At 56.1% G+C, this 16,862-nt stretch overlaps 4 protein-coding genes across 4 annotated transcripts; 1 reads left to right on the top strand and 3 right to left on the bottom strand.

Moving 5' to 3' along the window:
* Positions 1-382: 382 nt before the first annotated feature.
* BXZ73DRAFT_99279 (tyrosyl-tRNA synthetase) lies at positions 383-2,234 on the bottom strand (the record flags this gene model as incomplete). The annotated part of the gene is made up of 6 exons (XM_048027957.1): positions 383-514; positions 575-1,174; positions 1,502-1,842; positions 1,906-1,986; positions 2,043-2,063; positions 2,120-2,234. 6 exons carry the CDS (start codon positions 2,232-2,234, stop codon positions 383-385), a joined length of 1,290 nt encoding a protein of 429 aa, XP_047879984.1.
* A 160-nt stretch (positions 2,235-2,394) lies between these two features.
* BXZ73DRAFT_43605 (DnaJ-domain-containing protein) lies at positions 2,395-4,118 on the bottom strand (the record flags this gene model as incomplete). Its single annotated transcript, XM_048019179.1, has 6 exons — positions 2,395-2,637; positions 2,693-2,837; positions 2,889-3,047; positions 3,105-3,247; positions 3,303-3,679; positions 3,752-4,118. The coding sequence occupies 6 exons, from the start codon at positions 4,116-4,118 to the stop codon at positions 2,395-2,397; spliced, it is 1,434 nt and encodes a 477-aa protein (XP_047879983.1).
* A 9,121-nt stretch (positions 4,119-13,239) lies between these two features.
* On the bottom strand, positions 13,240-13,558 carry BXZ73DRAFT_43445 (cytochrome P450; the record flags this gene model as incomplete). Its single annotated transcript, XM_048019149.1, has 2 exons — positions 13,240-13,369; positions 13,425-13,558. Coding segments are annotated over 2 exons (264 nt in total), but the record flags the coding sequence as incomplete, so codon positions are not given.
* A 307-nt stretch (positions 13,559-13,865) lies between these two features.
* BXZ73DRAFT_99277 (uncharacterized protein) lies at positions 13,866-15,906 on the top strand (the record flags this gene model as incomplete). Its single annotated transcript, XM_048027956.1, has 2 exons — positions 13,866-13,874; positions 15,751-15,906. 2 exons carry the CDS (start codon positions 13,866-13,868, stop codon positions 15,904-15,906), a joined length of 165 nt encoding a protein of 54 aa, XP_047879981.1.
* Between the last annotated feature and the right edge of the window lie 956 nt (positions 15,907-16,862).

Below are 16,862 nucleotides of genomic sequence, written 5' to 3'. Positions count from 1 at the left end.
CAGTGATGATGTCTAAGAATGATCCATACTTGCAATGTACACGTATATGATACGTATCGCCCGTATTTTCTTGTTTATTTCGGCGAGGGTGCACACTCCACTACAGCGGATCCTCAGCTCGGGATGGACCTCGAGGAGAAGCGCTGGATCTGAATGGTGCACTTGCGGACGCGATTGGTCGTGAGAAGTCCTTTCAGCCAACCAAGTGGTCCGTATCCAGAATGTCCTCACGGAAAGTACAGCGGTACGACCGCAGGTGTCCCGAGCCCACGTGTGACAATGACACTCAACATACCGCACATACGCGGGCCGTTCACACATGTAATCCACAGGTATCGATACAGCGTGGTTTTACATCTTCTCGACGCTCTACGAGATACAATCACGGCGTGGCCTCTTGTTGCTTCGCAGCCTCCGCTGCCGAGTGCGCCTTCCCCTTTTCTATAGGCTCCGCGGCTTCCTGCGGCTTCGCGTTCTTGCCTTTCCCGGGTGGGGGCGGGTGGTAGACCTTTTCCTAGAGAAAACCCATCCACGTCAGCTCGAGAACAGGCGTACCCACACCCCTCCGGCTCACCTTCTTCTTCTTCTTCTCCGGCTTCGCGTTCGGGTCCGGGTACGCCAGCTTCTCCACCGCCTTCCACTCCTCGTCCGCCTCGAACGCCTTCCGGACCGGCTCCAGCAAGTTCACGATCGCGTCCGCGACCGCCGCCTTCAGATCCCCCGGGTGCACCTTCTTCTCCGCGTAGTCCGCCTTCAGCCGCTCGTACCCGTCGTAGTGCAGCGTGCCCCCGTGCTCCGGCTTGCGCACGATCGAGAACAGCGTCCCCTCCGGCGCGCCCTCGCCCGCGAACGGCTTCGGCATCGCCCCCGCGTCCGCGTCCGCGCCCGCCTGCGCCTCCTTGGCGTTGTCGATCCGCAGCTGCGAGACGGGGATGAGGACCGCGTCGACGAACGCGAGCACGCCGTTCTCCGCGACGTTGCCCTCCTCGCAGAACGCGCTCTTGATCTTCCGCCGGACCGCCTCGGGCGGGTCGAGGAAGTCGATCTTCGAGTTTGGGTCCGACGAGGACATCTTGCCGCCGGCGAGCCCCGGGACCATCGGGTTCATGAGGTGGGCGCGCTTGGCGTAGCCGAGGCGCGGGAGGTAGAGTTCCGCGAAGGTGAAGATTTTGCGCTGAGGGCGAGGAGACGGGGATCAATATTCCGCATGAGTATCCGCATGATAGTCAAGGAAAGGAAACGCAGCGTCTAGAGTTAGTGTGGGGCGGACGAAAGGTCGTCTACGTTAGAGGAGGAATCCAGGTTTCGGACCGGCAACCTTTGTCATCCACGCACGATCTGATGTATGAACTCTCTAGACGTTGGCGGTGCGGACATCCCATATTCTGCACCGCAAAGCACGATTTGGCGTTTACGTCAAGCTGTCGGCGGATCGGGTGTGGTTAAGGTGACCTGATCCACACCCGACCCGCCTTCTTCGTCAAGCACGCTCAATATTCACCTGATCCACACCGCCGAACTGCATGTCGCAGCCAAGGTACTGCTCGTCCAGCGCCTGCAGTCCAGGGTAGAGCAGCCCGCTCAGCAGCGGGCTCTCGACCTGCTTGACGACCTCAGCGCCGGCCTTCTTCGCGTCGTGCTCGGTGACGACGGAGGAGAGCTTGTAGACGTCGAGGTTGTACTCGCGCGTGAGCTGGTAGGACATGCCCTCGACGAAGCGGAGCTTGGAGATGGGAACGCCGAGCGAGGTGAAGACGGCGATGAGGATCTTTTTGTAGTAGGCCGTGCGGGAGCTGACGAGGTCGAGGGGCGCCTTGAGGTTGTCGAGGAACGCATGGAGGTCTGAGAGCAGTAGCAGGGGCGGTCAGCCTGTGTGCAGACAAATGGTGACTCCGAAAGCGCTACCGGCAAGCAGGATGGTGACCTCGACGCCGGCGCGGAGGAAGTCGGCGACCTTGGTGAGTGGGACGAAGTAGCCGATATGCGCTGTGTTGGGACGTGGTGAGCACAAGGCATGTCTCGATATGAGATTCGAGACTCACGACGGCCGGTGGGGGCGGTGCCTACAGAACGAGAACGGAGTCAGGATGGGGCACGGGACGGGCGGCAGAACACAGACCCCAGTAGAGCTTCGGGGTCCGTCCTTCAGCGAGGATGGCCTTGATGATGTCGCCGCCCAGGACCTCGTGGAGCCTGCGGGTGATGAGCTCGTAGGTGTCGTCGGCGGAGGCCATGGCTGCGTCGTGGGCGAGTGCAAGAGGCCTGTGTCCACCGAGTCACGCTGTGCTGGCCACAAAACAGGTGCACGTGGCCCGCTGATCGATCTCCCATATCCGGTCGTATGATATGCTACAGTCTACCAGGACAGAATGACTACAGTCTACAGGACTGGGCTCATGAGGGACCCGCGGTCGAGGCGCGGTACGAGTCTCTCTGTCGGCTGTTCTTGGTCTCCACCCTCACGTACTCGCTCTCCTCCTGCACCTCTTCCGACTCCTTGCGCACGCCCATGTACGCATCCCCCAGGATCTGCAGCGCAATCGCCCGCAGATACACCTTCTGTCGCGGCACCGTTGCGTCCTCCAGCACCCGATCCACCGTCTCCCGCAGCACGGACTCGATCTCTAGTTTCGCGCCCTGTTTCGTCCGCGTGAGCCCGAGTGGTCGTAGCATGACATCGACGTGAACGTACCTTGAAGAGCGTTTGGATGCCCTTTTCCGCTGCTTGCTCCTCCAGTTTCCTCCTCTCGTCCGCAGACAGATTCCCTGCCTTCTCCGCAGCCTGGATCTGCTCAAACACACTCTTCAGCTCCATCGCAGCCCGGAGAGTCGATACTCTGTGACAGCCGTCAGCTTTCCACTGAGCTTGGGGTGAGAGGACCACGTACGTCTCGCTGAACACATGGTACTTGCCCTGCACGTTGTGCAGCCAGCCACCCATGCCCAGGAAGGTCTGGTTAGTCGCAAGGAACTGCTTCGCCTTCGATGCGTACACGAAACCAATCGCCTGCAGGAGCTCGACGCCATACGACTCCTGCTTCAGCTCCCTGAGAACACGACGAACGATGAGCACCGTTCCAGAGAAAAGACGACAAAGAACGCACTCGGCTTCGAGCTTGCAGATTGTGCGGAAGCTGTCCGTCACCTGCCGGTCATCCGCCCCCGTCGCAGACTCGGTGAATATCGAGATCTTCCGGTCCAGGCTCTCGACCAGCTTGTTCACCCGGTCTGTCCGCACCGCCGCTTTCTGTCCCGCGATGAGCCCCCGTCCTCCTCGCCGAAAACACGCAAAAGCGACGCACCTCCGCCGAGATCTTCCTCTGCTTCTCCTCCCTCCTCGCCTTCTCCTCCGGGCTCAGGATCTCGCGCCCCTTGGCGTCGCGCTGGACGACCTCGCCCTCGCCCTCCTCCTCCTGCAGCGCCGACTTCATGTCCTTCGCGAGGCTGATGTGCCCGATGATCGGCACGAACCGGTCCCCGCCAAAGATCGTGCCGAAGATCTCCTCGGGGTCGATGAACCCGCCGTCGGGCGCGGACTCCTTGGGCCCGAACTCGTTGTACTTCCGCCGGAGCTCGGGGTCGGACAGCGTCTGGTACGCGACCGCGATCTCCTTGAACACCTCCTCCGCGTGAGGGTTGTCTGGGTTCTTGTCCGGGTGGTGCTTGATCGCCAGCCGGCCTGCGCCCCGCGGCGGTCAGCATACGAGCACACGCCCCGCATGGCCAGAAGAGGCACAGGAGCGGCACTCACGATACGCCTTCTTGATGTCGTCCGCCGTCGCGTCGACCGGCACGCCCAGCAGGTCGTAATACTTCATCTCCAGCGGCTTCTCCTGCGTCCCGATCTTCCTGCTCCGCCGCTGCCCTGCCACCCCACCGGCACCGCTGCCCGACGCCCCCGCCGCGGCGCCGACGGTGCCCCCGTACTGCGCGGGGACCTGCGCGGGGTAGAACGCGTGCGTGAGCACGGTCCCGCACTGGAAGCAGCGCACGTTCAGCAGCGCGCCCGGGCGCGGCGGCGGGCTCGGCACCGGGAACTCGAGCGCCGCCGCGCACTGCGGGCACGACGTCGGGATGTGCGGCACCGCCGGCCGCGACTGGATCGTTTGCGTGTTCATCGCGCGTGAGGGGCGTGGGCGAGGGGCGCGCCGACGATGGCTGCGAGGGTCTGTGGAGAGGTTGGGGGCCGCAGGGATTCAAAGGGTTCGAGGACGGAAGGCAGGTTGCGAAGAGCGGCGGGATTCCGGGCGGCGGTTGTACGATGACGGGCAGGAGGAAAGGTAGCTTGGTGGAGGGGGCTGAAAGAGGATGATGGAGGAGGAGAGGCAGCTGCAGACGGCTTCAGCTTGCTCGGCGCTCCCGACCCGACGCGCACTCGAGGCTCCTCGGCTGCGGCGGCAGCAGGGCCGCCTCGTGCCGGACGGCGGCTGGGCTTCTCATCCGCGACTTGGCCACGACTGCGAACCACACATCATGCACCATCATGCACAGAGCTCTACACAACGATGTACAGCACATCTTGAACAGTGCACGCACTAGATATGCAACACGTGGTTGTTTTTTGTACTGCTCGAGTCAAGGATGCGGCCACATCAAGGACCAAGAGGACCAAGACCATTGCAACCTACATCTGGACTTCGCGCGGCATTGGCCCGGAACACGCCTCCAAAATCCATCCAGCTGCGCGAACTTGAAGGATAAGCTGGCTGAGGCCTACTTCTGAGCCTCAGTCACTGTCGCAGAGCCCATATGTGATCCCATCAAGGCGCTCCCACCACTCTCCTTGAATTCTATCAAAGTCCCCTCGATAAGTAAGTACCCTGACATGCCTAGCAGGGCACAATGAAATATCGACGCGACCCACATGATTGTCATCTGCACCCCATACGCAACGATGAGAAGCAGCAAATGAGCCTTATGAGGTATATCCGATCCATCCAAATCAAAACCATAAAGAAAAGACCATAGGGACCGCATAGTATGTACGAGTCAGCGTACATCGTGTTCCCGTGCAACGATCCTCAGCGGGTGGTGTCTCTGGCGGCGTCACTTGGGCGGTTTGGGTCTGAATCTATCTATAAAGAAGGGAGCGGTGGTGTTAGTAAGCCGCGTACGTCGCTTGCAGCGATACGCGAAGTTAGCGAAGTTGGCGAAATAAGCGAAGCTAACCGAGCTTTTGCCATGTGGCTGCCATGTGCGCCGGTAGGCCGAGCTTGCGAGGCCTGCCCCCTGTTTCGGCCGAGCCTGCGAGGCCGCCCGCATCTGGCCGAGCCTGCGAGGCCGGTCCCGCATCTGGCCGGGCCTGCGAGGGGCTGCCCCGTTCCAAGTCCAAACGTCCCCAGTCCGCGCGCCAGCGCCTATTCCGTGGATGTCTCGCCCTGCCCCGCCCTCTTGCCCGTTTCCTTAGAGTTTTGGCAGCAAGCTGTATAAGTACAATTAGCACATGTCTTCAAAATCGTGTACTTCTTGCATGGTTCATGCTCCTAAAACAAATGATTTTGCGCGATGGGCGCCTATCCGAACGCGATATTGTGGACAGTACTTTTCACGCCTCACGCATCCAGGGTCCGATAGGCGCCTCCCGTCCTGTCTCACCTACTATGTGGAGGGGCAAGCATCTATCAGGTGAGCTTATCCCCCATTTCAAATCCCTGATAAGCATGCTCACAGGGTCCTTACAGCCTCCACTAAGCACACCACCTACTCCACATATCAAGTGCTTATCTCCCCTCTGCTTATCTCGCTCTCAAGTAAGTTACCTTTTGCTTCTATCCCGCATTGATGGCTTATCTACAGTTCCTTTCAGCTCATACTATCGCGCCTTAGCGCCTCATAGCACAGCCACACAACAATCCGCTCTACACTCCATCAAAGTGAGTTTCAAAGGTTGGATAGTGGTGTGAATGGCACTCTAATGGTGGCTTTCAGCTCATACTATTGCCGGCTTTAGCGCTTCATAGCACAGCCACATAACGACGCGCTTTACACCCCATCAAAGTGAGTTTACAAGCTCTGATAATGGTGTGAATGACACTCTAATGGTAGCTTTCAGCTCTGCATTAGCGCCTCATAGCACAGCCACATAACAACACGCTCTACACCCCATCAAAGTGAGTTGATAGAGCCATAAAACCATCTAATAAGGCCTAATATTGCCACTTTCAAGCTCCCCCACACCCTCCAGAGGTGTTGAGCTCTACCAGCCTACTATTCAACCCTGTGCACACCCTCCCTCATTATACTACGGTATAAGTGTGTGCTCAGTAGTGATGAGGCTGAAGTGCACTGCTAATTGAATGATAATAGTCCCAACTCCATTACCCACAATACATCCTTACAAAAGACAATGGATCCTTCCTACACAAACAATCCGTAAGTGCCCGCATAATTGATTGTTTGACTGTCAAATTAACCTCTGCCTTAGGACAACACCTGAACGTGATCGAGAGGAGGAGAGAGAGAGGGAAAGAGAGGGTCGTCAAATGACTTCCCCATCAGTGCGGCGAGAACGGAGACAGGAATCTTATCAGATTCCTCGGCAGCCTAATTTTGGGCAGCCTAACCAAAATTTGGATATTCCTGAGGGATCTAATCTTGGTCCCACTTTTGATGCTGGCAATGGGGGGCTTGCAGGGCCATACGGTGCATATGGACAATTTGGTGAACAATATCTTGGTGGAAGTAATATTCAGCCATTGAACATGTTTGGTGGGGAACACAATAGGCCACAAATGAACCAGCCTTCTGGCTCTCGGTTCCCTGGCAGTTTAGATTGGAATCCTAATCCAAATGCACAGCAGGGGAACTATGTAGGTGGACTTGAGGCTAATTTTGTGCAACGACAACAAAATCGTCGTGCCAATCGTGGAAGAAACCGTGGATCTACAGTTGCTGAAGCTGTTGCTGCACGGCGGCAACAAGAGGCTGAAGAGCGTGCAAACAGACAATTTGAACGACAGTCTCGACGGAGGCAGGAATCAAATCAGCAGCGACAAAGAGAGTTTCAACAAGTGTCTCAAAGGCAACTTGATATGAATGAGTGGCAGTATAGTCAGCATCAACTCCTGACTCAACGGCAACGTGAGGCGGATGCACAAGAGCAATTAAATAATCGCCAAGATATACAACGGCAGCAATCGGCTTATGAACATGAGCATAGAGAGATCCAGAGGCAAAATGCTCGCCAGGATGGTACAAATCGTGTATATAATAATCTTTCTGTTCGTAGCCGACGGGAGCGTAATGCACAACGAAATGCTGTACAGCAGACTATAAATCAGCAGCAACGCACATTACCTCCTGGCCGTCGTACATATGTTGAGCCACTTGCTCGCCACTCATTAGGCCAAATGAATATTGTGTGCTCAAAATGCATGGCACTGCACTTTATAGATGAACGTTTGACTAAGTCATCACTACGTGATCCTCGATTCAGCACTTGCTGTCTCAATGGGCAGATTATACTCCCTTTACCTGTACTTCCCCCCGAACCACTCAAAAGTCTAATGAACGGTTCTGATCCACGCTCAGGTGAATTCCTTCGAAACATTCGCTCATATAACGCTGCATTTGCATTCACATCTGTCTCAGTAAATCTTGATACTGCAGTGTTAGAAACTCCAGGTCCTTATTCCTTCCGAATGAGTGGAGAGCTTCATCATAAAATGGGCTCACTGCTTCCCTCTGAAAACAATCCCCAGCGCTATGCTCAACTGTACATTTTTGATCCTGATTTTGATGCTGCTACGGTTCGCCATCAAAATAATCAGAGCAGATTAAATCATTCAGTGCTACGGGACATTGGGGGAATGCTGGACCTGTGCAATCCTTTGGTGCTATTATATAAACGTGCATATACGATACTTCAAGAGAAGCCCCCAGAGCAACAGGTTGATGTGCGTGCTCGCATTGTGTTGCAAGCAACTACAGATCTACGTAGGTATAATCTACCTACTGCAGATGAAGTTGCAGCAATTATCCCTGGATCTGGAGCTGGCGAGGTGATCGATAAACATCGAGAAATCATTCTGCGCTTGAAAGATGGTCCTTTGGAGCGAGTGTCTAATTGCCATGCAATGTACACGTCCTTGCATTATGTGCTATTGTTTCCTACAGCACCATCTGGATGGCATACTCGCATTCCAATACGTCTTGAGCCAGGACAAAAAGCACGTGCAGAAATAATCAGCCAAAGGTGCTACTATGCCTATGTTCTGTACCCTAGATATATCAACGGTACTGAAGTTGATTATCTATTTCGTGGTGGTCGCTTATTCCAGCAATATATGGTGGATGCATGGGCCTCAGTTGAAGCCAGTGCACTTAATTGGTATCGCCACCATCAAAAAGAGATCCGTGCTGACCTTTACCGCAGTGTGCGTGATGCAATGGTAGAAGCTGACAATCATGCTGATACTGTTGATATGGGCCAGCAAGGGCATCCTGTTATTCTTCCCTCTACTCACCTTGGAAGTCCCCGTCATATGCATCAACTATTTATGGATTCAATGGCTATTTGTAGACGGTTCCGAAAGCCAGATATATTTCTTACCATGACGGCAAATCCACGGTGGCCAGAGGTTGAAGCAGCTTTGCTGGAATTAGCTGGCGGTGATAGAACACGTATGCAATCACCTGCAGATCGTCCGGACATTGTAGCAAGAGTTTTTCACTTGAAAAAACAGGCATTACTCAAGAAGATCAAAGACGGCTTTTTTTGGAAGTGCAGTTGCACATGTTTACACGATCGAGTTCCAAAAAAGAGGCCTACCACATATGCATCTCTTGATCTTTCTTCAAAACCAAGACAAGATCAGAGATGCAAGTATGGTGGATTCTATTGTATCAGCACAGATTCCAGATCCTCAAACTCATCCTATGCTATATCATACCATTACTACGTGCATGCTTCATAGTTGTGGGGACAGGTGCAAGGCAGACAATGGATCATGCTCTAAACGGTTTCCTCGCGACTTCTGTGAGGAGACAGTGTTTGGAGAGAATGGCTATCCAGTGTATGCCCGGCCAAACAATGGTCGTACCTATACTTCACATACAGGCGAAGTGTTCACTAATCAGCATGTTGTACCGTACAATCCTGAGCTCTCTGCAGAGTTTGACTGCCACATCAATGTGGAAATATGTACTTCAATTCAATCCATCAAGTACATTCATAAGTACGTGTACAAAGGCCCAGACCGTGCCACAGTGGAGGTCAGCAATGAAAAGGACGAGATTAAACGGTTTCTAGATGCTCGATATATTGGTCCACCAGAAGCAATGTGGCATTTGCAGGAATGGCCGATGCATGCAGAACTGCCTCATGTGTACAGACTTCCTGTGCATATTGAGAATGAGCACATGTTATATTTCAACCCTGAAGTGGACACTGCTGGACAAGTTTTGAACCGTGCAAATGTGGAGCGAACTATGCTTACAGAGTGGTTTGCAACCAATCAGAACGACCCTACAGCTCATACTTATCTCTATCAAGATTTCCCTGAGGCTTATGTGTGGAATAAAAACACACATAGATGGACGAAAAGGAAAGAAGGGTTTGCTATTGGACGGCTACACTCAGTGCACCCATCTGCTGGAGATCGGTTCTATCTTCGCTTACTCCTAACAGTTGTACGAGGTGCAACAAGCTATTTAGATCTAAGAACTGTGAACGGTCAATCTTTTGAATCATTTCAGGCTGCTTGCCTGGCACGTGGTCTTCTTGAAGCAGATGGTGAATGGGAAGATTGCTTAGAGGAAGCCTCACATATGCGAACTGGAGCTGCAATGCGCCAGCTGTTCACTGTTATTCTGGCTGAGAATCATCCATCTGATCCCTTATCTCTTTGGGAGAGGTTTAAGGCACACCTTTGTGATGATTTGGGTCACAGGCTTACTACTCTAGGTTTCTCAGAGCCTTCACCAGAGCAAGTCTTCAATTATGGACTATTTCTGCTCAAAGAATTACTGATTCAACGTGGAAAGAGATATGACCTGTTCAAGCTACCTGAGCCTGTTCCAGATGCTCGGTTTGGCATTCAGAATAATAGCTTAGTAGCAGAGGAGTTGAACTATGATCACAATGTTTTACAAGAACGTGTTACCACAAACTGTGAGCGCTTCAATGCCGCACAAACAACAGTGTTCAATACTGTAATGAGCTCTGTGACAAATAATCAGGGAAAGATCATATTTGTTCACAGTGCTGGCGGCTGTGGTAAAACATTTCTGTGTAACACAATTGCAGCAGCAGTGCGTGCTTTAAATACGGTTGTACTAACTGTGGCCTCCTCAGGTATTGCAGCTTTACTTTTGGAGGGAGGACGTACAGCACACTCACGTTTTGGCATTCCTATTCCTTGCTTTGATGACTCTGTCTGTAATAGATTGTTTCAGGATGGCTATCAAGAAATGCTTCGTCATACCAAGCTCATTATTTGGGATGAAGTTCCTATGCAGCATCGATTTGCTGTTGAAGCTGTGAGCCGGTCCCTTCAACGTGCGCTTCACAATCAGTGCCCATTTGGAGGGATTACTGTTCTGTTTGGAGGCGACTTTCGTCAAACTCTGCCTGTCGTTCCACGAGGGGGAAGACCTCAGATTGTGGGAGCTACACTATGCCGATCATATTTATGGGAGCACGTTCAAGTGATGCATTTGTCTCAAAACATGCGCTTAGAGCAGTCGCCCGAAAGCACTCAATTTGCACAATGGCTGCTACAAGTTGGACAAGGGGCCAATGCCACTGCTGATAGTATCGTAACACTTCCTGAGTCTATGCGTTTACCTCAGCAAACTGTTGAATGCCTTATTTCTTCCACATATCCTAATGTCAATGCCCCTAACAAGCCTGATCAATACTTCTTGGACCGCACCATATTGTCGGCAAAGAATGATTCAGTGGATGACCTAAACCACATCATTCTAGGACAGTTCCCAGGTGAACAATGCATTCTACACTCTGCAGACAGTGTAGAGAACGATGAGAGTGCACAATATACAACTGAGTTCTTACAGTCTATAAATGTCCCAGGACTCCCTCTCGCTCATCTTGCATTGAAACCAGGCTGTCCATTAATGTTGCTCAGAAATATTGATCCACGAAATGGGCTTTGCAATGGCACACGATTGGTGTTAATAGTGATTCAGCCACGAGTCCTCTTATGTAGAATCCTTGGTGGTGAGCATGCTGGAAGGGAAGTATGTATTCCGAGGCTTACTCTTGAGCCTAACACGGAAGATCTCCCTTTGAAGCTACGCCGCCGCCAATTCCCTGTGCGATTGGCATTTGCAATGACAATCAACAAAGCTCAGGGGCAATCAGTGACACATGTTGGCTTAGATTTGCGTACCGGAGTGTTCACCCATGGACAACTCTATGTCGCTCTTTCTCGCTGCACTTCACCTTCACGAATCAAAGTGTTGCTTGAAGATGGCAAAGAGGACATGACAACAGTCAATATTGTCTATCGAGAGGTTATTCCACCAGAGTAACAATGCTACTGTGTTGTGCTGTACTGTCTTTCCATTGCTATGCAAGTCATGTATTATAATCACTATGTCTACAACTCTGTTCCAGTTTCACTTCTTTTATTTATGTATCACTGATACTGTATTATATTTTATTTGCCTGACTTTAGGGCAGGCTCAAATAGACTTCAATCTGGCTGAGCCCTCTTGATTAACTTATTGTAGTGAGTATACAAATGAACACTTGATTTGATTGAAGCGTCTCAAGGGCCGAAGGCCCGCACATATCGTGGCAACGCCACGGGTACACACTAGTCTATAAAGAAGGGAGCGGTGGTGTTAGTAAGCCGCGTACGTCGCTTGCAGCGTTAAGCGTCGGCTATGAATCTAACCGAGCTTTTGCCATGTGGCTGCCATGTGGACCGGCCGGCCGAGCCTGCGAGGCTGGCGTCTGTGTGTGGCCGAGCTTGCGAGGCCGCCCTGGGTCGGGACTGTTTTTCGCGCGAGTTTACGAGGTCGATGCGGGTGGCGATGTCTGGCTGAGTTTGCGGCCGCTCCAATACAGGTGGGCCGTTACGTGCAGGAGCGGGAGTAGGGCCGTGTTTAGTTTTAACTTTTAGAGTGGGCCACAGTGCGTAGCGTCCTCGCGCACCACCACCCGAGTACTGTACGTGCAGCGCGAGTCCGAGCGTACCGCCGCGAGCCCCGCGTGCGTGTGGCAATATCTATGTGTACACCAAGAACTCCCCGCGCACGAGCCTCGCGAGGTGGGGCAACACTGGATAAACACATTGTATTATGGAATGGCCTCTGCACCTAGAGCGAGGCGCTGCAAGGGTATGCCTACGGGTAAAGTCCTGACAGAAGTCCGGACGTGAGCCCTCGCGTGCGAGCAAAATGCATGCGGGTATTCTGCAGTGCGCGCAGAGATATCGCCGCATGCGCGCGGGGCTCGCACCCACACATCGCGCGGCAGTGCGCGAGGGCGGTAGGCGCTGTGGCCGCGCTCCTCCGCGAAAAAGGCCTACGGGCATCGGCAGGCTGTACGAGCCGACCCCGCGCGACACTTCCCTTCTCGCGCGAGGGCACACACACACCGGTGCTACAGTGCACTCCTCGGCGCTCGCCTTCAGCTCACCCCGGGGCATGTGCGCGTGGGTTAAAGCGCAACTGACCGGGGTGTCCAATGGGCACATGCCCGGCGAGATATCGCGACGGGATAACTACCTCCCTTGCCTTCAGCGGATCCTTCAACTCCACACCACCAACACACGCGAGAGCATGTCGAGAAAAGCTCCACATGCCCCTTTGCAGCACACACTCCAGTATCTCTGTACATAAGTATTATTTATAAAATCCTCAAATATCTGCCCAACGTCGCATCTCGAGGGCCAAAGGCCCACACGCGCCGTGGCAACGCCACGGGTGAGAACTAGTGCACTTCGGTGGGCGAGAAAATTCAAAATCGGCGTCGGCTTCTTTCGTACGCGGGCTCGCTTGAGGTTCGTCTCAAGTCGTCAATTTGATCAAATTCGCCTGAAAACCCAACCTGCCTGTCGCTGTCCGAAGACACCCCGCGGCACCACCGGTCTAGAGATAATACTTTGAATGTTGCTATCCCAACTGCTCCGAGGACGCTGCCTCATCGGGGTCCAACAGGACCAGCTGCGCGGAAGCGTGCGAGCGTGGCTCAAAGGTACATTGCAGATCTTGAAGCCGCCTGTCATACCGGGACATCGTCAGACTCGATTCAAATAGCGCATCAGACACTTACAAAGTACTGCGCTCCGTCTCCCTGATCGTGGGGGACGCATCTCGCAACGAAATAGAGAACACGTGAAGGACGCAAGCAATCGCCGTGAAGAGTTGTGCTTCAGCAAAATGCCGCCCGGGACAAATCCTGAAAATTTCGGTAGGGTGTAAGAACCGTGCTTCCGGACGACTCACTAACGCACCTTCGACCATATCCAAACACAAAGCTCGCAGGGTCCAAGACCGCGGGATCAAGTTTCCCATCCTTCAAGAACCGCTCAGGGAGGAACGACTCAGGCTCGGGATACTGTATCGCGTCTCTCGAGAACGCCCTAGATACCACGCAAGTCAGCTCTGGACCCCAGGACGCATGTTAAACCCTCATACCAAGCGTTAAACATCATCTGTACTTTGGTCCTACTTCTAAAACCTCTAAAACCTCTAAGTTTTTTTTAGAGATTGTTAGAGATCCTTAGAACTTGTTAGAACTATTGAAGGTTATAGAGGTCTTAAGACGACTTAGAGAAGTGGTGATTCTGATGTGGTAAGGACGAAATATATTGGTGTCAAGGCGATATATTACACAAAATAAGTACACAGGGACACTGTGCCACAGACACGACGGCACAAGGGGCACGCCCACGATGTGCAAGGTGTGTGAGGTGTGAGGGCGCCGTGAGACAGAGCACTCAGGCGCGATGTTATGACTCCGAAATACGAGGCGCATGGAGGGCGGATGACGCGGAGGGCTCAGGGTGATGCGGAGGGCGGGTGATGTGGAGAGCGCGGGCAACGCAGAGGGCAGGTGATGCAGAGCGTGCGGGGCGTGGACAACGCACAGGGAGCTGAGGACGACACGAAGAACGCGAGGTTGGCGACACGGCGAGGGCGACGAAGGGGTACAGTAGATGACGCGGGTGTGATGCGGGCGTGGACGACGACGACACGGCGAGGCGGAGAGGGTGAGGCGGGTGTGGGCGACGCGGGGGTGAGACGAGGAGGCGAGACGGGAGAGCGGGGCGAGAGTTAAGACGGACGGGGCAAGAGGCGGACGAGGCGGGGATGTGGGCGTGATGCGGGAGACGCGGGCGTAGTGGGCAAGGTGGTTGACGCAGGTGTGAAGCGTGTGGGCGCGGGCGCACCAGATGAGGGCTACGCGGGCGCAAGGTGGGTGACGCAGGGTCGAGGTGCGAGACGCAGGCCAAGACCGCCAACGAGGGTAAGACGCGGGCGTCGCGGACGATGCGGGCGAGGTACATGATGCGGATGAGGATGACAAGGGAGATGGATGGGGGTAAGGCGGTCGGTCGACGTGGGCGCGACGCGGTCGGCGCGGCGCGACACGCGGGTGAGAACGTGGTGGGCGCGTGAGACGACGCGGGCGACATGGGCGACGCGGGCAAGGGCGACGCGGTGGCCACAGGGTAAGGGCGCGAGGGCGCGGGTGGAAGGACGAGGACGCGGAGGACGGACGGCGGAAGGACGCGGTGGGCGAGGGTGCGGTGGGCGAAGACGAGGGCGGGGAAACGCGGAATGTGGAGGGCGGAGAACGCGGGGGTGAACGACGCCGGGGTGGAGGACGTGGAGGGTGCAGGGGTGGATGGTGTGAGGGTGGCGCGGTGGGAGAGGACGACGCGGACGAGGGCGCGGAGGGAGACCCAGAAGACATGGGGGCAGTAATGGCGACGGGGGCGACGCGGGTGAGGTGGGCGAGGGCGAGACGGGCGACGCGGGCGAGGGCGTGAAGGCGGGAGGGCACGGGAGGGCGGAGGCGTGGACAATGCGGACGCCGTGGGTGGGCAACGCAGGAGATATGGGGGCAAGAGAGCGTAGTGGGCGACGGGGCGAGGTGGCGAGCAACATGGGCGAGGGTGGGGACGAGAGAGCGGGTCAGCAGAGGTTGGGGGATGCGGGGAGCAGAGGGGGCAGGGGAGTACTCAACTGGGGTCACTGCAATCCCACAGAACGGCCGCGCGCATGAGTGCGATGATGCCGCGTGAATGGAGGATCCGGCGACGCGGGGCAGGCGGGGGACGGTAGGCGATGCGTGGGGCTGCGAGTGCAAGGGACGGCGTGTGAGCGACGCGGGCGATGTGGGGGCAAGATGGGCGAGGGCGAGGCGGAGAGGGCGGCAACGCGGACAACGCAGACGAGCCCGACGCAGACGAGCGCGAGACGGGCAAGGGCGTTGTGGGCGCGACCGGAACCTGGGAGGGGAAGGGGACGCGGGAGCAGAGGAGGAGGAGGAGGAGGAGGAGAACTTACATACATAAGTACTCACCAGAGGAGGCCGCGGGAGCCCACCGCGACGGCCGCGAGCGCGAGCGCGATGGCGCTGGGTAGACGGAGGATCAGACGACACGGGGAAAGAGAAAATACGGGGCGAGGATTAGCGTCGGGGCGGCGAGGACGGGAGACGGGCGGAGGGGATTGGGGTGACGAGGAGGCTCGAGGAGGACGCTGCTGGCAGTGCCAAGCACTGGAGGTCCACGCAACGCGCGTCGATTCCCACGCGTCTGGCGTTGCCAGCACGTCGCTCTGACCGCGCTGCCTGTCCTCCCCCTCCCCGTCCTCCCCGTCCTCCCCGTCCTCCTCGTCTTTTCCTTCCGGCGCAACGTCTTCAAGGAGCACCCGAACGCGCCCATCGCCCATCGCTTCCTCGACGAGTTGTTGCGGCTGCTTTGATCTTGGTGAGTCTCCTGTTCTGCCCTCTTGCACTTCCCTGTTCGCCCACCACCTCCCCAGGCCCCGGCCGCACCGCCGACCCCGTCCCTATGACGAGCACGTCCCAACGGGCGTGCGGGTGGTGGTACTCCACCGGCGCAGTCGTGTTGTGCCGCCATTGCTGCCGTGTTGCACATCGCCCACCTCCCGCCTCCCGCCTCGCCCGAGTTGTTCCCGCGTCACCTGCGGCGCCCTCGCCCACCGCCCTCACCCGCGTCGCCCACTTCGCCTTTCGCATCGCCCATGTCCCTTGCCTACCTCGCGTCGCCCCGCCCTTCATGCACGCGGGGTCATCGCGCTTCCGCACGCAGACGTCCTGTGGGGTAGCGGTGAGCCCCCACGGTCCCGATTTCCTCTGGTGAGTTCCTCCCGCCCCCCTGCTCCCCGTGTCACCTCTCCCTCCCAGGTTCTGGCGAAGTTGGTCCCCTGCTGACCCTTTTCGAGCCCTCCACGCGTCGCCCTCGCGCCCTCCACCCCCCGCTCCTCGTCCTATCAAACGCGCGGGGTGCGCGTTCATCCAGTGCCCCCACAATCCTCCGCCTTGCCCCCCTAGTCGGTGGCGCACCCGACCGGCTGTCCCCCTCGATGCTCACAACACGCGGAGGATTCGGGACTTCCACCCCGACGTCTGTATGGAGACATGATTGCTGGGGTTGCGGTGAGCTCCCGCAACCCTGATCTCCTTCGGTGAGTTGTCCCCTCTGCTCCCTGCGTCCTCGCCCACCTAACCCTCGTCCTCTGCCTCATCCGCCTCATCCCGGCCCTCCCTCCCGCATCCAGGTCCCTCGGCTCCGCCTCGCGTCGTCCCCGTCTCGCCGCTGCGTCGACGCGCCCCGCCGCCGCCCCCGTCTTGCACTCGCCTGTATCGCCCGGCGCCCACATCCTCTGCCTCCCCTGGGTTTCCCGTGTCCCGCGGC

The sequence above is a fragment of the Epithele typhae genome (genome assembly GCF_022376455.1).
Source record: "Epithele typhae strain CBS 203.58 chromosome Unknown BXZ73scaffold_11, whole genome shotgun sequence".
Taxonomy (NCBI): Eukaryota; Fungi; Basidiomycota; class Agaricomycetes; order Polyporales; family Epitheliaceae; genus Epithele; species Epithele typhae.
Note: the sequence above shows the minus strand (reverse complement) of the source record. Positions and strands in the feature narration are given on the sequence as shown.